At 38.5% G+C, this 23,253-nt stretch overlaps 1 protein-coding gene across 1 annotated transcript in view; it reads right to left on the bottom strand.

Moving 5' to 3' along the window:
* Nucleotides 1-22,788, bottom strand: part of PREP (prolyl endopeptidase) — a gene marked incomplete at its 5' end in the record, with an annotated part of 51,328 nt that extends 28,540 nt beyond the window's left edge. Inside the window, 3 exons of the mRNA XM_010016025.1 lie at nucleotides 8,972-9,075; nucleotides 12,711-12,908; nucleotides 22,560-22,788. Of these exons, the coding sequence (XP_010014327.1) occupies nucleotides 8,972-9,075; nucleotides 12,711-12,908; nucleotides 22,560-22,788 (531 nt within the window). The remainder of the gene's footprint in view (nucleotides 1-8,971; nucleotides 9,076-12,710; nucleotides 12,909-22,559) is intronic.
* Nucleotides 22,789-23,253: the final 465 nt, after the last annotated feature.

Raw genomic sequence — 23,253 nt, 5'->3', positions numbered from 1 at the left:
CAGTCAGGAACTGTAGTTTCTTCTCTGTCCCTGTTTTTCTGTCCTTTGGTTATTACAGCAGTTCTATAGATTTTTCAATTCACAGCTGCCACCACCTGCTGGGTAGTAACAGCTGGTTTCTGTCTTGCAGGAAAAGCCAATATCCTACCTCTATAACACATTCCCTGCTTTGGAAATCTAATGACTTTTCAACAGACTTACACGACTCTGCTAGAACAGTACTGAAAAAGGCAACCGGAAAAGTCTGGTTGTCTTGGTGGCCTGGTAAAGGAATTCAATGCTTTTTGCTGCTAGATCAATGGCTCGAATGCTAGCCCACACCAATGACTGACAACTGCAGTCATCTAATGATCTTTGGCCAGCTGTGTGAATAAAACCAAGGATTGTAACCCCAGAGCATCTGTCCTCAATGGAGCATTATTATCACAATTTAACACCCTCCCTGCTAGGCTCTATGAGGCAAAGTAATGGGTGGGCAGATGGACAGAAAATTCCCACACTTGCAGAGGAACACTCTCATTCTGAACAATGCTGTCATGATAAAGCTTGACATTTAGCCTCAAAAAATGGACAGAGAAAATAAAAGTGGCAGCTACCACTTCTTTCTTTCAGTAAAGGACTATACATGCAGTCTTTAATGTGCTGAGATTTTTCATTTTTATGTCTGCTTCGTGTAAGCACAATTAAACAGCCACAAAGAAGCTTCAGAGCAGTTTTTTGCGGAAGCATTCTGTATGCTTGATCCTCCACCACTGATGGAATTAGTAATTCAATCTGCATTATACAGGACACACAAATACCACACTGATCAAAAGACAGTGTTTTGTCAGCATTTAATAGTATTAGAGAGATGGAGACTGGGGGCTTTTTATTGATACTGAAGTTTTACAAACTGTTACTTGTCTAACACTTTAATAACTGGCTTGATTAAGTTTTCAAACCACATCTGAAGATTGAACTCAGAGGATCAGCAACAAGAGAAGTAGCAAACCACTGCCATTAGAACAGCAAAACATCAAAACATATGCCCAGTTTAACACCTCATCAATGTGCAACCACGGACAAATTTCATTCTGAATCTTTCTGCTCCTTTAGAATGGAGCTAATAATACTCACTTCCTTTGAGAAATAATACCAATATATTTATACAAAAAGGAGAAGAAAAGTTGAAAGAAGATTCTCACTAAGAATCATTAAATAGAATTCTTACTTATCTTGTAAGGGAGTTAATTAAAATAGTAATGTGTTCATGATTAATTACTGGAGGTGAGATCAATCACAGGAGTGAATATGAAAGCTGGAGAAAAAAAGAGAAGGGAAGAAGTCTTCAGTGATTTGTTTAGAAAGAGGACAATAAACAAGCATTTTCACTACAACAGTCTCATTTTAATCTCTGTATCAGTAAAGAATCTACCTATGGAGATTTAAGGTGCCTTGAGTGAATGACCTCTAAGATCTTTTTCCTGATAGCAAGTATATTTCACCATTTATTGTAACAAAGAAAAGTATTTTTTTTAATTCACAATTAAAAATTTAATCATTTAAGACATGGGAAGGTGTAAAACAATCCTTTAAGCTCCATCAGAATTGCTTAAGCTCTTGTTTAAAACTCCTGCGTGTAAAAAAGGGACTCTCTACACTGTGTTCAATGTTACAGCTCTGTTTTATTCCATGTTATTTCACCTTGTGTTTTAAGGAATTCTGAGATAGCAGTGGAGCACAGAATGCAGCTTGGGATGAAGCATGCCAACTAACATCTCCATTCACTAAAAAAGTGGAAAACAAAGCAGTGTAAGTTCAAAAAAAAGTTCTACTGAGTAAGGCATAAGAACAATATTTCATAAACAGTTTTAGTTAAACTACTTCTCTCATAGGCTTAAAACATGTCTTGAACATGAAGATCCCACAGACTAACATTTTAAGCAGCTCTTCAGTTCCCTGCACACCACAGAAAAATAAGCCATCTAGTATTAAAGGCTTGGAACTAGTGAGTCACAAAGCCTGTATGACAATCCAAATGAACTCAGAGACTGGTATTTTAATATTATCCCCCATACTGTGTGGTCTGGTATTGTGCTAATTCTTCCAAAGAGCAGTTCTGTACTCTCCCATCCCAAACCACATTTCCATTGTTCTGCATTCTGCTGAACAAAAGCTCCCGACATCCAAAACTATGCAGCAATCCCCTGTGGTATGGAAGAAGGGGAGAAAGCGATCCCAGACATTTAGACCTTAAAACAGGATTTGAACTGGACTGAAGAAAGCAATGCAAAGTCCTATCACTTCATCCTCTTACTTTGAATAGAGAAATCTGGTTGCTACTCCAGACACTTACGGAGTATCATGGTCTGTGAGAATTACTGGTATGAATTATCTGAAGTGTACTGGATGGAGCTCCTTAAATATAATCGGTGTAGAGCCAACTGCTAATCATCTGCTCAGGCATAAGGATTTCAAAGTTCAAGAGCATGTAAGGTCGTTATGAGAAATTCTTCACTTGATACTTTTCTAGACATGTATGAAGTCTAGTATGGAAGTCCTTCATACTGCCAATTTTTCCCCTTAAAATGGAGTGTACTCTGGCTGAAAATACATAACATTTAATATATAATCTCTTGGCTTTCAAGAAATTCAGGGCCTTAAAACTAGGGGACTGCATTTTCAGTCATTGCTTTTTCAGTGACCTGCAATTAGAAGAGGTAACAGCAGATTAAACTGGTGTTCACAGCAACCACATGCCATGGGTGTAAGATGCTAAATTCACATAGGCAAACAGCCAGTACTGCCACAGCTGTCACTGTGATTTTGTTGATGCCCTCCAGAGCAAGACTGTTGCCTTGGTGCCAAAACCACAGCCACTGCTAAAACACTGGCAGAGATCAGAGCTGAAGACTTCAGTCTTCTTCCTGGGAGCTCCTATGGAAGCAGCTCAAAGCAAATTGTCCCCCTGCAAGAGGGCAGGTGTCTGCCACACTGTGGCAATGACTAAAATTGGTGCATTTGTTCACATTCCTTCCTCCCCTCAATATTTCTTCATTTTCTTCCTTACTGCAATGTGGAACCACAAGGAAATAAAAGGAATAAAATAGAAACAAACAACAATACTTATTTTCCCCAAGTATTAATTCTACTCTCCCATCCTATGAGATTAAGGCAGGATTGAAACTCCAAATATTGTTAAAAGCAAGGAAGTACAACTCCTCAAAAATGGATCCCCTTTTCACTGTGCTGGATTCTCAGAAGAGGGAAGAAAATGATGCCAGAACAACTTACTCCCCTGAAGGGAAGAATTCTTTGTCTCTGCTCAGAATTAATGTAAAAAGTACATGCCTTTCCTCTCTGGTATGAGAATGCTTTTTCTCAACAGAGACAGAGTCAAAACTACTGAATTTCTCTCCAAACTCCACTGATCTATTCATATACACATAGATAAGGAAAATAAACAACATTAAGACTATCTCTACAGCCATACTGAAAACCCAATGATACTATCAGCTCTTGCATTGCTAAGCAGATTGAATTTACTACATCTTTCACAGGACACTGCCCTCCTCTGCTGCCCTCTGTTACTTTTTATCTTAATGAGGGAATTTAATGCTCATGGAACGACACCACCAGCAGTGGCAAGATCCAGGAATAGCGTGGGCAGATGCTGTGCACAAGTTTCTCCCACAGCTCTGCCAATCAGCCTCAAGCCTGACTCATCTGCTTTCAGCATTGTGTCTTCCTGAAAGTGTTCTATTCTCCTGTGCCAAACTGTATGGTGTAGAGTTCCACTAGGAATTAAACTGACTGTAGACAAATTCTCCCTATCATGACTCCTAACTTGAAATCAGGGCTGTAAGGGCTTGAAGATGAGGGTAAAACACTGCGCAATAAACTTCTCATGAAAATTAATTTACCTATAAATATAACTTCTGCAAAAGAAAGAGGAGAAAATTAATCCCAGCCCCTTCTCCCCCAAAGAATACCCTTTTTAGGACTTGTCCGTCTTTCACCTCCGCAACAGTATCTAAACAGCAGCTGCTTCTGAATCAAACTAAGTTGTAAAACTAAGTTGTGTTACGACTTTCACCGTTCTTCTGCAAGAGCTACTCTGAAGTGCATCTGTCAATAGCAACATCTGTTTCTGGTTCATCACAAACTATTTTAAGGGCAGCACTGGAAGGTATTCAAAGAATGGCAAAAGGAGCCAAAGAATATTTTTACGGTTGCAATTTTAACACTTATAAGCCTGCATATCAGCCTAAAAGTAGGTGAGTTGTGAGCCAGGCCAGAAGACTGTTTATCCATGATTAAGTGTCACTGTGAGGTGTTAATATGGAGAGGTATGCAAGAACTTAGTTGGCAACTTTGTAAAGATAAAATAAAGGCTCTTAATTTAAAGCAGCAGTTGTGTTACTGATGCAGCAAACAGCTTATGGCAAGTGCCATTTCCAAGTTCCTGCAAAAGTCTTTTTTCCTCCTGTAAAACCCACCCCAGGCCATTTCCTAAAAAAGTTTGTCATTGTGATGGATGGAAGTGTCCATGGAAGCAAAGACAAATTTCAAGAAGCGTTTGGCAGAGGAAAAGTTATTAACACAACTTAATATATCATTTAACAAAAGTAGTCATGATAAATTTTTGATGTGGCAAGCATTTTAAACAGTGTGACTTTTTCATGAAGGTCACAGAATCTTCCAAGGTAAGGGCATGTGCACAAGCTATTTCATAGTAAGTTAGACTATGTACTTCCATGGTGTCACATAGAGCCAACAACCTACAGGCATGCTCTTACCCTGGTGTAAATGTCAGGTATTTTGAAACATCTCTCCCTTCAGTGCAAGCTAACTTGGCTATTTTGCTCTTGAGCTGCCAAAGGGTAAGAACTTAACCTCAGGTACTACAAAGCAGCTGCTCTATGATAAATTTACTTAGTGTAGTAAACTTTATCACTGGTCCACACTTGCACTACATAGCATCTACGAAATACTGCAAAGTGGATCCAAAAGAGCAAAAAACAGGCACTGTGGCAATTTCCAATTGCCATTAATTTGGGTTTCGTATACACATGACACCTTGCAGCTCAATTCAGGTCTTCTTAACTCAGTTGTTTTCAAAGACTGCTAAAGAACAACTCCTCATTAAAGTTTCATATATGCTACACAGACAAATCTAGGAAGATAGCTAGCCTAAGTAGGCATTTATTCAGGTATATGTGAATAAAAGAAGAACCTTGGCAGGAGACCTGCCTTTCATAAAGGACTCAGATCAGGACAGAGCCAGTAACATTTTTCTTTACTGCTTAGTAATTCTGATGGAAATTAAAATTAAGAAATAAATTCCACAGTGGTGTTCATTCTCCTGTAATCAGCAATCTTTGCCTATTCTCAGTATATTTCTTGTACTCTTGAGTTTCTTTCATAATTCCCTACAAAGTCGCCTGAATTTTGCAATGGCTGTGCAAGGCCTTCATCCAGGTTGACAGCCGTTTATAAGCTGCTTTAGTAAGTTGCCATTTCCCTTTCTCTCCTCCAAGCAGCATCATCATCAAGGGTCCAAGCGGGACCTCACAAATGGAAACAAGGACTGGTAGAAGTGTGTAGCACTGGCAGGCGAGTTACTTATAAATTTAACCAGGCAGTCCCAGCTCTGGCTCTGACAAACTGCCTCCTTCACAGCTCAGCTGAGATGTCTCCCTTTATTTGAATGATAATGGGAAACTAATTTCCAAGATGTCGCCACACTGAGATAATTTGTTGATAAAAGGCAACACTGGATGAGTGGAGAGCCAAGATTGCTCTTCATAAGCACTGATCCCAGTGTAACTACATAGGTCACATTTCTCTAGAGCTGGTACTGAACAGGAGGGATGTCCTGGGTTCAGCTACAGCAGTCATGTTTTTCTCCTTCTCAGTAGCTGCTGCAGTGCTGTGTTTTTGACTTTCAGTCTGGGAACAACGCTGACAACACCGATGTTTTTAGTTGTTGTTAAGTAATGTTTACTCTGACCAAGGACTTTCTCAGTCTCACGCTCTGCCAGGGAGGAGGGGAAGCCAGGAGGAAGCAGAGACAGGACACCTGACCCAAACTGGCCAAAGGGGTATTCCATACCACAGCACGTCATGCCCAGTATAGAAACTGGGGGGAGTTACCCGGAAGGCCCAGACCACTGCTCGGGTCGGGCTGGGTATCGGTCAGCAGGTGGTGAGCGGTTGTGTCCTCTCCCCTTGTTATTTCCCTTATCATTATTATTGGTAGCAGTAGTGGTTTGTATTATACCTTAGTTACTGGAGTGCTGTTATCTCAACCCGTGGGAGTTACATTCCTCCGATTCTCTGCCCCATCCCTCTGGGAGTGAGGGGAGGAAGAGGGGGGGGGGTGAGCGAGCGCTGCGTGGTTCCAAGTTGCCGGCTAGGCTTAAACCACGACAAGTGAGTAAGGAGAAAACCAGAAACAGTGATATTGAGCTCCACTGCATTATGGCCTAGCAGTGAAGCTCTGCCAGTGATTTACAAAGTGAAGGCTTCCAAGGGCATAGCAACAGCATGCTGCCTCCTTGAAATTATTGGTATTATTCTTCTACTTTACCTTACTTCAGCACGTAATTGATTTAAATGTAAAATGAGATTTTGTTTTTCCAGACATTTATTTCATAAAATTTGATTTACCATAAAACCACATTATTTCTAATTTATGGCAACCCCTTCTAAACCCTTTTTAATTACATGGGTATTTGTGTTCCATTATTATCCTTCTGAGTCTGATGGCAGTATTACAAATGTACCAAGTTCTTTCCTAAAGAGAATGCTGTTTTCTTTCTCTTTTTCAGCTCACTATGCCCTGAAGTTATGCTGAGAAGGTCCCTTAATGAATTTAAGAAAAGCAGTAGAAACACATTCTCTGTAAGAACATTTCCAGCAAACTGCCCTCTCCAACACTTTTATTTCTGTCTGGAGATACAGAGACAAACAGATGGGGCTGTTTACAACCACCTCATGCACACATACTACTGTCTTCATGCTTTCAGAGAATCTGTCCTGTATATGTGCCAGAGACAAAATTAAAAATAAGAGATTAAGCAAAATATCCGATCTCCTTTCAAAGACTCCAAGTCATGCTGTCACACTGTTGCTTAACTTTATCTCCCTAGGTCATTTCACCTTTTTCCTGGCTAAGCTTATTTAAGTTCCACTTTACATACTGGATCTTGTTATACCTTTGTGTATAGAAAGAAAAATCCTCTATTCCACTCTTAATTTACAGATGCAAAATCCTACATATAGGCTAATTAATCCACTATTCAATATTTCTTCTATAAATTGCAGGTATTAAATATGCTAAGCATCGCAATACGATGACTGTTTTTTTAGACCTCTAATTATTTTGGTTGAGTCACCATTACTGGAGATACTGAAAGACACGTAGATGTTACGCTTAGGGACATGGTTTAGTGGTGGACTTGGCTGTGTTATGTTAATGGCTGGACTTGATCATAAAGGTCTTTTCCAACCTAAATGATTATATGATTTCAACAAAATTCTATGAACCCTAAGACACACTGCTTGTAACTGCAGATGTAGCTTATGGCCTTCCATGGATTGCAAAGGGAGCTGTGGGATACCCACTGACACAACCTACCTGATTTCAGATTTTGAAGTGGGATATATCCTCCCTGATTCCCAGATGTCTTACCCACACTTGGTTATACTGACATGCAGATTATGATAATGGAACCATTTAACAAGCAGTTCACATCATTATAAATCAGTAACCTGCCATCCTAATTTTGTTACCTGCCAGTCTTTGTTAACTCCAAATACTTTATCAGCAAAGCTTTTATTCTCTATGTTTCTGAGGAGTTTCCTGAAAGCATTAGACCTTGCTAGCAAAGACTTCACTCATTTCTCTCCATGTTCACATCTCTCAGAACTAGGCTGTAAATGATCCATGTCTGTAATTTTAACTCCACTCATATAAACTTCTAAATGCAGGGGCCTTTGTTTCATCTGGGCAAAAGGTCACTAATTGCTTCATGGGGTTTTACATTAGAAATATTTATTTTATATATATGCATGTATCTATTTAAAATTGCTTTTACCTTTTGCTCCTTGTTCTAGTTGTTCCAGCACTGCAAGAAAAGGGTCTAATCCTGATCTTATGACAATCAAAGTGAGTTGCTCCAAGTGTAACTGCACTGGTGCATTAATGAACATAATATACTCTGGCACTGAAGGAAAGGCAAACTCAAAACCTTTTGAGTAAGAACTCAAAATTCTTACACAGCATGCATGAATACGATTTTTCTGTTCACACCACTAGATATTCTCCTGCTTTTCTTCCAAATAATCATGGTTAAGACCTTTCACAGTTCTATGGCAGATTTCATATTTGATGCTAGCAATAAATGAATTAGTGCATTTCCTCTTTCCTCCCAGTTTCTTCTTCAGGTTCTTAATAGAGATCCACGGTATGAACTTCAGGAAGAAATCATCACTGATTTTACACAAGATTGGTGGGGACAGGGTGTTTCATCTATTGTTGCCACTTTAATGGTGGGCCTCAGAATTCTGTGGAACTACTGGAAAGATGACCGGCTATTCCAAGTTTCTTCTATTTCTCCACTGCCTCTTAAGTCTTGCCCTATCACACACTTGCCTATGGCAGCCGTGCGAAGTTGCCCTAGAAAAAACATGGAAAAGCAGCAGCTTGATGTTAAAACAAATATCAAAGAATACCATAGTATGGGGGAAAAAGAAAATAGAGAACATATTGTCTCATAATGTAAGCCAAGTAAGGGTTGAATCTGCCCTGGTTACTTGCAGTGACATCTCCCAATCTCTCTAACAAGAGTTGGTAGAATTCCTTCAGAGTGCGAACAGACCTGCAAACCAGGAGCTAATTAAAGCACTCTCATCCTTAACCAAGTGTAATTTTGTTAAACTCTTGCATAAGCGATCACAGCAAGACAGCAGGATTCATGTTTATTACCTGAATTGTCTGGTAAACTGAAGGATCAAATCCTTTCACAGTCACCTCCCGAAAAACTCTTGGCTCCAGTTCCTCTTTGGTCAGATCACAGTGATATATAATACCTAAAATAGAGTGCAAGTTTGTCAGCTTAGTCTATGTCCATCATTAAAAGGATGCTGACTTAAGTGCTGTGATGGAGTAATGAATAGCAAAGGTAACTCAGCAGGGTGAAGAACAGTAGCTCTAGACACATTCTTTCAGTTAACATGTGATTTAACACATACATATATGCGCTTCATCTAAGCAGGGTGCAAAGGCTTTCTATACAGGAGTATCTCTCTACGCCCATATAAAGCCAGCAATCCAAAGCGGGTAAACCAAAATGGCACAAATATTGTTTTCATAAAGTTACATAGCACTTACTGAAAATGATGATGTTGGAAGAAGTAAGTAGGAAGTCAATTATGAAACATCTTCTCTACAGCCACCATACTGAGACTAATATATCATAATTTCATTCAGGTCAACATTTTTTTCTTTATGATAAAATATTTCAAAAACACAATTCAAACAGACCCCCGGATAATGGAAAAGGCTGATCATCCACTTAAATTGTAGCAGACTAGCACGGGTTACCTGTGTAACTGAACAGAATTTGGTCTCATGCAATTTATTTTACTATCTGATCCTGCAGGTTTGAAGGCAACTTGACTTGCTTGAGTTGCACCCATGATTTCCAAAGGATTGTGCCCATGAAAAAATTTATGTATATAATCAGTATAAGATTTCTAGGTTGCAGCAGAGGCAGAATCTCAGAGACTGCAGCAATCTAGATATTAAACAGACGTGTAATTAGCCAAGAAGAATTTTGTATTTAGACTATGAATCATATTTCCTGTCATTCAACCCAAAAAGCATTTGAGCATATGCACACAGGGTAACATTTTACAAAATCCTAATATTCATGGATATACTGCAGATACATATGAAACATAAAACTAACCTTGGTGTTAATTCTTTGTTTTTCAGCTTTACAACAAGGTGGTCTCTATAAGATTTAAAATGCGTACCAGGGAAAAGATCACTAAAAGCTACGGCAAAAAGCCCTCTATAGAGATCCTCAATGTAATAAAACTGAGGTGGTCAGGACTTGATTGAAATAGTGCTGTATTGTCTGTATTTTAGATACTTTCAGGAAATCAGAAGTAATTATTACAGAGATTATAGCTATAAAAATTATATTGAAACATGAAATAATGAGGGAACATATCTGATTGGTCTCACTAAATCACTGACTGTGGAAAATCAGAAAGATGCAGATTGGCAAAGGAACAGGGATGAAAACTAACATTCCTGATAACTGATAAAGCCTCTTTCTATAGTGGTGAATTAATAGGGAATCTAATCTGCTGGGAATTTTTTTTCTTCATTTATCACAAGTGACAAGCAAGCCTAATGCAGGGTGGCAGGTACAAAAAAGTATCAAAACAGCATTTCCCTTAAAGGTTAGGATCCAGAAAGCAAGGGATCCAGAAAGCCAAAGCACAAAGGAAAGCACATCAGGTGACAACAGGCAGAGTAGACATTTGACATATATATACAGCCACCCAAGCTGGATAATGTACTGGCAAACATTACACACAGAGCAGGCAGAATAGCTGCATATTAGGAAACCACATGATAAGTACAGTCACAGACTGCATTTCAGGAGTCAGTCAACCTAATATTAGAGTAACATTCAGTTGCATCCCTCACTGCATCTCTTGTTCTGTTATATTATGCCACTAAAAGTAACATGGCAGTTAATATCCAAAACCATAGTAATGTTGGTGCCTACACTCTTTTGCTGGGTGGTAAATAAATGCGAAAGAATAGAGTCCTCACTTAAATATCTTACTGGAGTGCACAGCAGGGAGAACCATATTTTTCAGGGAACAGCAAAAATTATTTTTATGGTGTCAGCATCTATGGTTTTAGAACTGCTTTATTCATCATTTCATACATATGTTTACTATTACTTTTGTTGTAGGTATTAAGCATAAATAAACAACAATTAACATTAAATGTTAACGTTTCTCATTAGAAAAAAAAAGTGCAACTTAATACAAGTGCAAATTATACTGATTTCTAATCATAATGTAGGAAGATCTAAGTTTACTGAGACCAGCTCCATACCTTTTGTCTGATTATTCCACTGATGGGGTGAATGGAGGTTGCATGCAAATAAAATATCCACACACCTACCTAAAAAATTATCTCTCTGGTCTGATTTCCTCACCCTTTTCTTATTCCCATACAGTCTACCTCCATCTCTTCCCTTCCTCTTTCTTCTATATTCCAGGTTGCTCATGGCAAATTCTCTGTAGATGCTAAGCACATGGATGAAAAGAAGGAAAAAAAAGTCTGCCTAAGCAGCCAGCAGGCAGTGAGAGCGACCATTGCTGGCTGGCAAGCCACAGATTAAAACAGATCTCTGGGCTCTTCCCCTCCACATGTTTAGCAGTTGCAGAGACTCTGCTGAATCAGCAGAGGTGAACAGTGCAGGCTCGTAAGACTGGCAACTTCTTGACCATGAGCTGGGATGTGAGCAAGTGAACAATCTGAACCATCATGGTGGGATGAAGACAGAGTGTTCTCGAGCTCCTCTCCAGTTGCAATGATCTGAGTGCTGTTTAAAAGTTTGTTTAAAAGAGAAACTGGAAATCTATCTTATTTCTGGTTATGTAAATAGCAAGATAACAATAGGAAATCTACCACACTTCTTAACGGCTAAGCTTGAAACATAATTTTGAATAATTTGACACAATCCTTTAGCAAAACCAGAAAACCTATCAAAACTATCATACAGCCATTTTGCGATATGGCTGTGCTTTAACTGAAACAGATGAAAAATGTATATCAGATGCTGTAAGAACACTTTGGATCATCTTATGATTCATGATCACTTATAACCCTGGAATAAGATGAAGATTCTGGAGTCTATCTCTCCTGTCCATACTTGAATCCTTTCCTGCATTAGCTATTGATTGTTTGGGCTATAAAGAAATTTTAAATAAAACAAAAACAGCAAAAAGCACCACAAAACCAACAACCCAACTAAAAAACCCCAAATCCAAGAAAACCCCCCCAAAAACCAGCAAACACATTTTCTTGTCATATACTAGCTTGACAATTGCACAGAAAATCCCTTATTATTCAAAATCCTAGAGTACTTACTGGTGTTCCACACATGTATTACAGAATGTTTTGGACAGCTCTGGCTTTGCAAGAGGATTCCTACAGCAATCCAACAGATAATCCAACAGATGTAAGCACAGATAGTAAGAATGCTCTTATGAGGCTATGCATAAATGCATCACAAAGCTATCAGAAAAAAAAAATATTACTTTTTAAAATGTTCTTCAAAATTGTGATGAAAAATCCCACTGAATACATTAAAAATTGTCTTCAACAGAATTTGTAAACTTGTATCTTGCTGTATGAAGCAAGAGCTGTGAGAATGCTACAGTTTCCTCTCTAGTACAAGCCAGCCTTGAGTAATTTCTCAATGCAGCTCTCTGAAATATTAGTATGCATATTATTTAGCTCTCATGGATCAACAACTGGTACATTCTGAAGTGCACAACCACTGCTTAACTACATGGTGGGGAAGCAGTTTTATCTGTATCTTAGAGATACTTAATAACTACTAAACAGAAAATGAGAAAGATACTGTTTCCAAGAAAAGGAACAATAACTAGGGGAAAAACAATCTTACCTGGAGATAAAAAGGAAGTAAACTGATAGAATATTTCGGTGTCCTTCTTTTGGCCACTGTATCCCACGATACTGCCAACTTCTAGGGGGAAAGTCTTGAGATGTGCACCAGTAGCTAGGTCATGAAGTTGCAGGATATTCTTCACGTCATGCAGATAGCACAAAACCAGGAAGTTGGACCTCACACAAGCAACCCATTCTGCAGGTTGCAGAAAAGAGAAATAAAACCACAGAACATACAGTGAAAAGAACTGTGAAAAGGAAAACAGTTAGACATAACCTGACTGTAATAGCCTTCAGCATTCCTAAATACATGAACCAAAATTTTTGACATGCATTAGCTCTTAAAAATCTTTAAAAGTCACCTGCCTTCTGAAACAAAAAGGTGAACCCAAAAGTAAAGGCTAACAATCCTTGGAAACACACTAACCATGATGCTTGAAGCTAATTTATGCAGACAGAGGAGTAAGGAATTGCTTAACTAAGATGCTTATATATTTGGGGTGCTTATAGACAATTACTGCTCTTAAATATCACATATTTCAGTGCAAAACCCAAGCAAAACACTGTCCTTTGCCAGTAATACTTACGGAAATGCATGAAAATAAAAACAATCATTATGATTCAGATTTAAGCTAAACTCGTAAGAATAGACATGTCCTGTATTGCACATTGAAATATAGCACCTCGAGGTTACTATTCATCATTTTTTTACTGGTTAAATATTCAGCAGGGTATTCTCTTAAGTAAGCTCTACTGGGTGTAAGAAAAGAATTACTCTTAGGAGACATCCTCAACACACCACTGTCACAAAAATAGTGTTTATTCAAGAAGCTAATGTTAAACAGCATTCTTTAGACTGTATGGTAATAGGAACAGGATGTAACACAGTCAATATAATCCGGCAAAAGGATCCAGAAATAAAATCCTCTACAGAGGTCATTTCCTTTATACCTCTCCTGGCAGTCCTGCGTCCTGCAGAACTGCCCACCTCAGCTGTGCAGGAACGAGAGCTTCTGCTTCAAAGAACCTTTCACATTCTAAGTTTGTTCCTCAGAATAATTATCAGAGATGTGTGAACTTTTTCATGGGGGAATGCTGATTTTCTTAATTGGACTTTGGAAAACTCTAAACTAATAAAAAAAAAAAAATACATATATATATAAAACCAGCTCCGGGCTGGCAATTTCTACAAAAATCCCTGCAGTTCTACTGACCATCTCACTTCAATCCCCATCTTTATATCCTGTGAAGTGTAGAAACACTTCAGGGCTCCAGTTTGCCCAGAATATATCATGTAACATTCTCTCCTGTCTCTTCTGCCACTGGCTTTAGATCTTTAATGACAAATATATTTATTTACTTACACAGACAGGAAAAAGATTGAAACCTCATCATCTCTCTTACTATTTCTGTCATTTTAAAAAACAATTACCCTACCTCGCAACAAAAGTATTTCAACTTCTTCTCATTAAGTCACAAACCACATACAAACAAGACAAAATACAAACTAGGTTAAAAGTCTAGAAAAGTATATCTGGAAGGAAAGAAGGACAATTTTTTTTCTTTGTAAGGCTAGGAGAAATGGTGATTCTTGTCCTCTACCAACTTTATGTGTGCAACTTCTCCCCTGAATACTCAGATTGGCAACCTACTTCATGGGCAAGGTACCATGGACAAGGACTTCTCTAATCTGCTGTAAGCAAAGCCCAAAAAGACGGAATAAAATGAGCAAGAAAAATCTGGTAGGACTGGCCTAGGCACACTGTAATGTCAAAGTAGCACTGTGAGAAAGGCATCTTAAAATACCAATATCAGAAGAAAAAACATCAAAACCAAAACAGAAGCAAGCTAAAATTGACTAATTTCAGTTTTACAGTTTTATGTTATTCACATTTTAACAGTTATTTCCAGTTTCCCCAGAGTCCTATAAAACCAAATAATTTGAATTCAGAGTTGTACTGAAGACAGTTTTATAAATGGATCTTTGCACATTCAGGTTCCAGAGCAAAAGTTCAAAGTTGTATCATGGGGCCCTTCCATTAAGGCTAACAAAGTCTTTCTGAACTGAAGGTCAAAACTCTTTATTCTGTAGCATTTAGTTTCTTTAACAGTCCCTGCTTTCATATACAATTCAGGTCTGTCATGACCCCCTACAGCTCCAAGACCTTCAAATTCTAATAGCTCAATACAGTCTGCTTTCCTTTTAGCTTGCTCCTGAATTTAACACTAGTCTGACTTTCTAGCCATATGAGTTTATGTTATATAAACACCAAACTAAAGCCTTAGTACTCTCTTCTTCACAAAGACCACCACTGATACTTTTTTACCCTAAGACTTTCCAACTTCCTCATGAGTTTCTAGCCTAAATCTGGGAATTTTCTAACCAAAGCCCCAGAGTACAACACTAACTGAAATTTCATCCATGAAGCCATGACCTGAAATAATAAGATACAGCACAACATAACACTGTTCATAAATTAGTAATTCATGTGTAATTTTAGCTCTGCAGTGACTTAAATTGCTTAAGTTAGGCTGGAAAACAGAATAAATTTTGTAGGTTTAATTGTTATAGCTAATTAAATATTTTGAAATACAGCATCATTCTTGGCTGTATGAACAAGAAGAATACGCAGTAATTTAAAATATTTGTTACATTGTCACTGCACATATCTGCTAACATTCACATGTACAACTGGTTTAACATAAATACGAAATTAAAAAAAACATCCCTATAGTAACATTATAGCAACATTTTTGCTCGCAGTTATAACTAAAATGCCCAGTTTTACTCTTGAATTTTCCTGACACTTTAAAGTTTCACAAAATGGATTACAGACACTCTCAGATCAACTTTAAACATGTAATACATAGATTTACTTCTGCAAAAATACTACTTAAGCAATCTTTATTTTACAATCAAATTGTGATGACCCTTAATTCCTCACTAATAATTTGATGAAGCATTGCAGTCTAATGAATATTTTAATTAAAAGTCAAAGTACATTATTACTTTGACTTACGTATTACAAAGAAATATTACTCTTTTACTAAAAAAATCAGTTGCCTAAAGGTAAGACTGCCGGCTTATGTGAAGATTTCTGCTATTGAAGAACTTGCCTAGGAAAGTGAGACCTCACGTGGAGCATTGTATACAGTTCTGGTGTCCTCAACATAAAAATGACATGTAGCTGCTGGAGGAATTCCGTAGGAGTGCCACAAGGACGAGTAGGGGGCTGGAGCACCTCCCATATGAAGACAGGCTGAGAAAGTTGGGACTGTTCAGCCTGGAGAAGAGAAGGCTGCATGGAGACCTCACAGCAGCCTTCCAATATCTGAAGGGGGCCTACAAGGATGCTGGGGAGGGACTCTTCATCAGGGACTGTAGTGGTAGGACAAGGGGTAATAGCGTTAAATTTAAACAGGGGAACTTTAGGTTAGATATAAGGAAGAAGTTCTTTACAGTGAGGGTAGTGAGGCACTGGAATGGGTTGACCAAGCAAGCTTTTAATGCTCCAACCCTGGCAGTGTTCAATGCCAGGTTGGACAGAGCCTTGGGCAACATGGTTTAGTGTGTGGTGTCCCTGCTCATGGCAGGGGGGGTGGAACTAGATGATCTTATGGTCCTTTCCAACCCTAACTATTCTATGATTCTATGAAACAGCAACATTAAATCAGAATCAAAACAGAGCCAAACACTGAAGCAGACATGAAAGAGCAGGAAGGAAAAAAAAGACACTAAGAACCTACACTTATACACAGCAAGCTAAAACAATGCTGAATTATTAACAAGAGCTATTTTTTGACCGCAAGCTACAAGCTGAGTCTCTGTTAGTCCCATGCTTGGCACAGAGAACTGCAGATACTGTCAAGTTTGTTGCATTAGCAGTCAAACCCCTTGGTTTTGCTCATGCTTTGCAGAACACATCCTGCATACCCCTGCACTTCCTGGAACCTTCATATGTTTAAAAGTTAAACCTGGCAACATTTCTGTAGGCTCCCTTTATAGCCAATGGGCAGAAAAAAGCACCTTTAGAATGCAGTTCACCCAACTGTTTTGGATACTCTGTTCTGGGATACTGTGAACTTCTTTGCTGACCAGTTTCTCTAACACAAGTGGGATTTTCATAAAAAGCTAACCATCCAACACCTCTCGAATATATAGAGTTGGTTTATTTTCAGTTAATACCAATAAACAGAGCAGTTATTTTCACAGTTACATCTAAATTCATCAATTATTCTCCAGAACACTTACAATCCACTTACTTACAATACCCATCAGGCAAGGGATTTATTTAACAATAAACATGTAGAGGTTGCCTCTTCCGACTTGAGCCTGTTGGCTCAGGCATCAGAGAGATGGACACAGTTGGAGGCACTGGTAGGTACTGAAATTAGATGTGAAGAATTATTGGCACTGATCATTTCTCTCTGAAGATGACAGTGACCACTTGGATAACTACAAAAGATTACACACAATTTTTCAACAGCTAAACTTGGGCTAGATGAGTCATACCTCTTAACAAGGCCTAGAAAATTGAGCTCAACCATCTTGAAGTTATAGCTCAGGCTTTTAAAAATTCATATACCACTACTTTCCAAAACCTTTAGTATTTCAACAGCCTGCACTAGTAGCAATGGCATGCCGCCAACTTGGCACCTGCAACATTGCTATGAACAACTTTTGAAACAGTTTCAGGAAAAAAAAAGTTTCAATCCTCACACCAAACATCTGCACCACTAACCTTAATTACTTATGACAGCTCTAACCTTTCATTTCTGCAGCAGTAGCTACAACATGTCAAGTGTCCAACTGTACAAACATGCTTTGACAGATGCAGACTGAAATGTTGATGAAGAACATGCCCAGGTAGAAAAGCTAGGTAGCCATAAGCCTTCAGCAAAAAAACTGCTGAGTTACTTGCTGTACAGTGTGCTTGTGCATCCTCTCAGCAACTAGTGAATATACTTCCATGGCCTGACAAAGCTGGAGCTGGATAACAGACCCGGAAGATCATTTTGGTTTCTTTGGTCATCGCAGACAACAACCACATATCACAGTATCTCCAAGATCAACAGGTATCCACACTGACCTCAATTAAAATGATCTGTAACCACCCCTCAAGGCTACTTATGAGTAGACTTGGAAGTAAAACATGAGTAATTTACAGAATAAAACATGAATCATCCTGAAACACACGAGTCCACGTTGATGAGCCCTCACAACATAAAGCATATGTCTTCTCCCTGACATGTCATCCCCAGTGACAGCCTGCCAAGTTTAAGTTAATGGAAAAGCTCCAACCAACTTCAAGACAACAAGTATTTTATACCCCACACCCTCTCAGCATGACACCCACAAACAAGAGAGCCCAGAGCTCTTCTGAAGCTGCTAACATTAGGAGAAATGCTTCCTTAAGTAACCTAAGGCTTTAGCCATCTGTGACTGATGCAGTTTTTCCATGGTAAAGAGAGTTAAACAAAGCCACAAAAACCCTATCAGGGAAGCAGAATAAAACTTTCAGTCAGGGACATGCATCTGGACCACATCTCCTCAGTGACTGAGGGACTGTATCTGGCTTGGCCAGATCTTAGGGGGTGATTTTTATTGCTGGGAAACACTGGAGCTAAGCCACATCCCAGTTGGTTTGTTTGTTGGGGGGAGCGTGTGTGTGCATATATGTACCGTTTCATATTAGAAGCTTATCAATCTGGTCATTTGCAGTGCAGCCAGTTCCCTCTTCTCTGCCACACTTCTGCACTAGCTGTCTCTGTAGGATGTTTGCTCTGGGCTGTACACGGGTGGTCACACAACTGCTCCTCACAACAGAGACGCAATCCTTCATGCACCTGCTTTGCAAGCAAAACTCTCGAGACTGTAAAGCTACTGGTACTCTGAAAAGCACCACAGGGTAACAGAGTACACAAGCTTCCTGATGGCCAAGATGAACACGAGGGATTACTCACACGCATGCACACACATCATTGTCATTCAGGATCAACAATTTCGTGGTGCTCATTCCAGACTTTTCCTCCTGGTTTCACTACAGCGCCAAAAGATACATTTTAGTTTTGGGAGGGGAGTTACTGCAACTCTTAAGCATTTATGAATTATCAGATTAAAGGTATGAAGAAAAATACTATATTTCATTTGGAGTGCAAGTTCCAGCTGAGGGAAGGGAAGCAGTTTGTATCACTGAGTTTAGGTGTGCAGATGCATGCAAGGTACAGGAGCATTGCTAGCTGTGACCCTGCTTGGTAAACGGCTGAGATTTAAGGAACTGTTCAGGATCAGTCATCTCGTCTGTGACACATTCAAGAATATGTCTTATTTCTCATCCCTCCTTACTCAGGATATTTATTCTGTTTTTCTTTTAATTGTCACCAGTACAGGGCTAGATATAACTGCTACTCTTGAGCTGTCCTGCTCTACCAGTATTAAGCACTTTTTTTTTGGGGGGGGCAGAGTTCTCAAAATTAATTATTTAGCCTTCTAAAGACAGCAAGTTTATCCTATGCCTTAGAACTAGGGTCGCAGTGACTGTAATGATCAGACTATATTTGTGGTTTCATAGCTGTCTTTTAACTAATTCAGCACACCTACTTGCAGCTATGTGGTCATTTAAAGCCCTAGCTCAATGTTAGATGTGAGTCTCTCCTACGATTCTATTTTAGAATCCCTGAAAATTAGAAGTAACACTTTATAAACAAACTCCAATGGGGAGGAAATGAATCTCATCACACTTCAGTATGTTCTGAGGCCCCCCTCAATTTCATTTTAAAATAGCTGCAATTTAATTCTTCTCCTCAGCTCAGGGTGGAGATCTAAATTTACCTCAGCTTTGCGTGAAATCCCTGTTGAAAGCTGTAAAACGAGGTGTGTGTACAATCTCATTGCAGGAGTATGTTTGGGTTTTTTTCTTGTAATTCCCAAATTAGCTTATTTATAAGCAGTTCTGAAAACAAAAAAGATCAAAGCCAATAAAAATGTCTGTCTTGAAGAATATGAGGGAACCAAAGGACATTAACATGGCCTTGTAGGCATGTGTATTCATTTCTTGGTTAGATTACATTAGCTATTTAACATCTTCCCCAATAATTCATTAGGATACTTTGTGTAATTTCTCTTTTTGCCACTGATGGATGCTGACAATTCTTAATCCTGAAGTTATTATTCATAAATAAATCTACTCCTATATGTGCACAGTGCAGCTTTTATGGAACTGAATCTATACAGAAGGCTGTGGCTACCAGGCTCATTACACCAGAGTAGGAGACTTTCGGAGCCAAGTACCTATATATACCAGTAAAACACATTTGTGACCTAAAGCATCACTAAATAAAATGTTTGTAAGGAAATTCTAATACTCCCTACCAAGATGTAATTAGTTGTCACTCCCACACATATTTAAAATTGGACATGCAGCAATACTCCTTTACCCTTTCAATCAGTGCTGTCTTAGCTTTTGCAGAAGGAGTCTCATTAGATTGTCATTTCTGGATCTCAGAAAGATCAAATTCACTTGACTGCAAGGTTATCAATACAATTAATTATTAACTGTCTTCTGCTACAATTATGCTTTCCTAAATCAAATCTTGGAATTATTAAAAAAACGTAACATAGAGACTGACTTGCTGACTTCATCAAGTGAAGGAGTATTTTTACTTATTCAGGGCTACAACCTCCTGAACACAGCAAAACTCCCTTATCTTGGTGCTGAGGATACAACACTAATTTGCTTTGTCTGCCACGAGGAAGCAGCTGAACAATTCAAACTTACTTTACTGTAGCGCTAAAAACCTCATCTTCTTATGGAGACACTTTGATTTGTTAATTTAATCCTATTCTTTTACATATGACTCCAAAAAGCTGGAGAAATGGACATAAGCCTACTCTGGCTTCACATTCAAATACAGTAGAAGTCTAATGACACACAACAGACTCTTGAAAGTCACTCTGATGGTTTTACATGACAGATGATGTTTGCCTTCAAGCGTTTAAGAGCTGAATGCCTGTTGTGTTTACAGTATGAAGGCCAGTGCCCTCAGCAAACCCATTTATCTGAACTTTGTTTTCTAAGTGCAATTCTTATGTTTGTATAGTCAAGGCTGTCATGTGTAAACCATTAAAGGAGCGTTGCATGCATTAAATTATTTTTGCATGTGCACAGACATGAACTCAGCACGACTTTGCCTTTAGAATGAAAGCAAAACAGAGTTGAGCTAAATACTGCACTGTAGTGAAGAGCAGATGTGGGCTTTATCTTACTGGGAAGGAATATATAGCCAGTGCCTGTATAGCCACTGGTCAAAGCTCCTTATGCTGCCCAAACCACATCTCTGGTAAATCCACACACAGTAACTAAACTTCATGCCAATGACATGCTTCTGTCCCATTCTATTTGAACACTCACCATCCCTAAGTTGATTCTTCTGCTTGGTCCCACTTTATAAATTGCTGTTCTTCATAACTTAAGCATGGCTTTGCAGACTGTCAGCAAATTTGCATGCAATCTAATTAGACTTGGAAGCAATTTTTCACTTACATGTCTAATTTATTATCTGCTTAGGAATTGAAAGGTACTTTCTCTAAGATGCAGGTGGTTCCTGATTCAAACAGTTCACAATCTTAAGAAAAAGAGTTGTGTCTCACCAAGCTCTAATTTACTGGTTTTGTGTTTACCAACATGGTTTGCAACATCACTGCAATTCTGGGTGTGCTCAGAATCACCATTTATGTCACAGTGGGGACACTTTATCTAGGCTGTGGCAAAAAACCATGCAGGACACATCATGAAATGCAGACAGAAATTAAGACTTTTTTATTTTTATGTGTCTTGAAAAGCAAGATCTTAAGAGGAATTTGAAACAGTAGTCAAATAGGTTTGTCTTGGTGAGAAAAGACAGAAGTTACTATATCAAATCACACAGAGAGAATTCTACTAATTCTACAACACAGCACTTCACTGGAAAAGCAGCAAACATCAATGAACTTGCATAAAGATGCCTTAATAATAAAAAAACCCCCAAACAAACAAAGCACAAAAAACCAAACAAAACCCACAAAACCACAAAAAGCAACAGTTAGTCTTTGTGAATAGCTATAATTATGCTAGTCAGATAAATCATAATTGTATCTTATACTGTACGGAGAACAGGCTACATAAATGTACACAAAGCATTTTTCAAAAAACAGCTTAGAGAAGGGTTTTCCACATTATCTGAAACTAATTCAAAGTTTTCATAGAAATTTCCCCAAAATGAGGTTTAAAAAAACCAACAAACCAAACAACGCTTTCATTTTAATTGTAGCAAACCAAAAAAATACAAAAAAAATTAATGTTTTGAAATTGCTTTTATACTTGGAGAATTCCATGCCCTTCAACTTTCCTCAGGCTTTTTTCCAAGTGTTGTCTACTCCTCTTATCCCAGGAACAAAAGAAAATCCTGTCTCAAACTCTGAACAAGTCTGTTCATAGTGTGCTGCATTATTGCCAGGCTTGCTCTTTCCTTCTGCTTACAAAGTCCCTCTTGCTGCAATCTCCAACTGTCTAGTAAATGTTTACTACATAGACATGAAGCAGGACATAAGGGGACAGTATCTTCCTACAAACACAGAGTTAAAACAAGGACAGATGAAGCAACTTCAGTATGACCACACAGGATGTTAGAGAGAGAGTAATGGATCCTGTATCTCTGGAGTCTCTGCAATCTTTTAAATGCAAATCCTGAACAAAGTTTAACCACAAGAAAAAAGTAAGAAGGTCTGTACAAGATTACTCTATAGTCTAATTATTTCATCAATTTGAAAAAAGAAGAACAAAGTCTTTCACTTTACATGAACTCTTACCTAGAACATCTCTTTCATGTTCAGGGACAAGAACTTTCCATTTGGATTCCCCTGGGTCACTGAAGTCAATGTTGATTAACTTGTAATTTGGAGAATGGCGGTTTGTCTTGAAAGTGAACACTGTTCCTTCATTGGTGACATACTCATACTCAGCCTCAAAGTTATCTATCAGCTTCACCCACTGAAGAATTCCTGCAAGATCAAAAATATAATGTAAATTCTTCACCTCCTGGAACAAAACCTTTTAACACATGAGGGTAAGGCATTCCTCACAATTGCTGTAGGCTCTTTCTCAAAAAACAGCAGCAACTGGAAGAAGTGCAGCTGTGGGAAGAACATACAAAGAATTCTGCAGAATAGGCTACAGTGGAAAAATCCCAGTTTGTGGACATGTTAACATACTGGTTTTGAGAAATTTCTAGCAAAATATATGCACAAAACTGACAGAACTATGGCTAACATTTCACCACCTTTTTAAGGGACTGCTGGAAAACTCAGATGTTAGCTACAAAGGTGCCATGGAGACAATGCCACTGAACACATTAGATTCTTGCCAATGGAGCTCTCAAACCCCCACTTCTACAGACTTCTTGGGATGGGGAGTCACAGCTCAGCCAAGACTGCACTAAGCTTCCAAGCTCAGTTTTATTTTCAATAGATTTAAAAAAAAAAATTATTTAATCATAAAATAAAT

This window comes from Nestor notabilis, unplaced genomic scaffold (assembly GCF_000696875.1).
Source record: "Nestor notabilis isolate BGI_N333 unplaced genomic scaffold, ASM69687v1 scaffold13820, whole genome shotgun sequence".
In the NCBI taxonomy this organism is placed as follows: Eukaryota; Metazoa; Chordata; class Aves; order Psittaciformes; family Psittacidae; genus Nestor; species Nestor notabilis.
The sequence above is the reverse complement of the archived record's forward strand: the minus strand, read 5'-3'. Positions and strand labels throughout refer to the sequence as shown.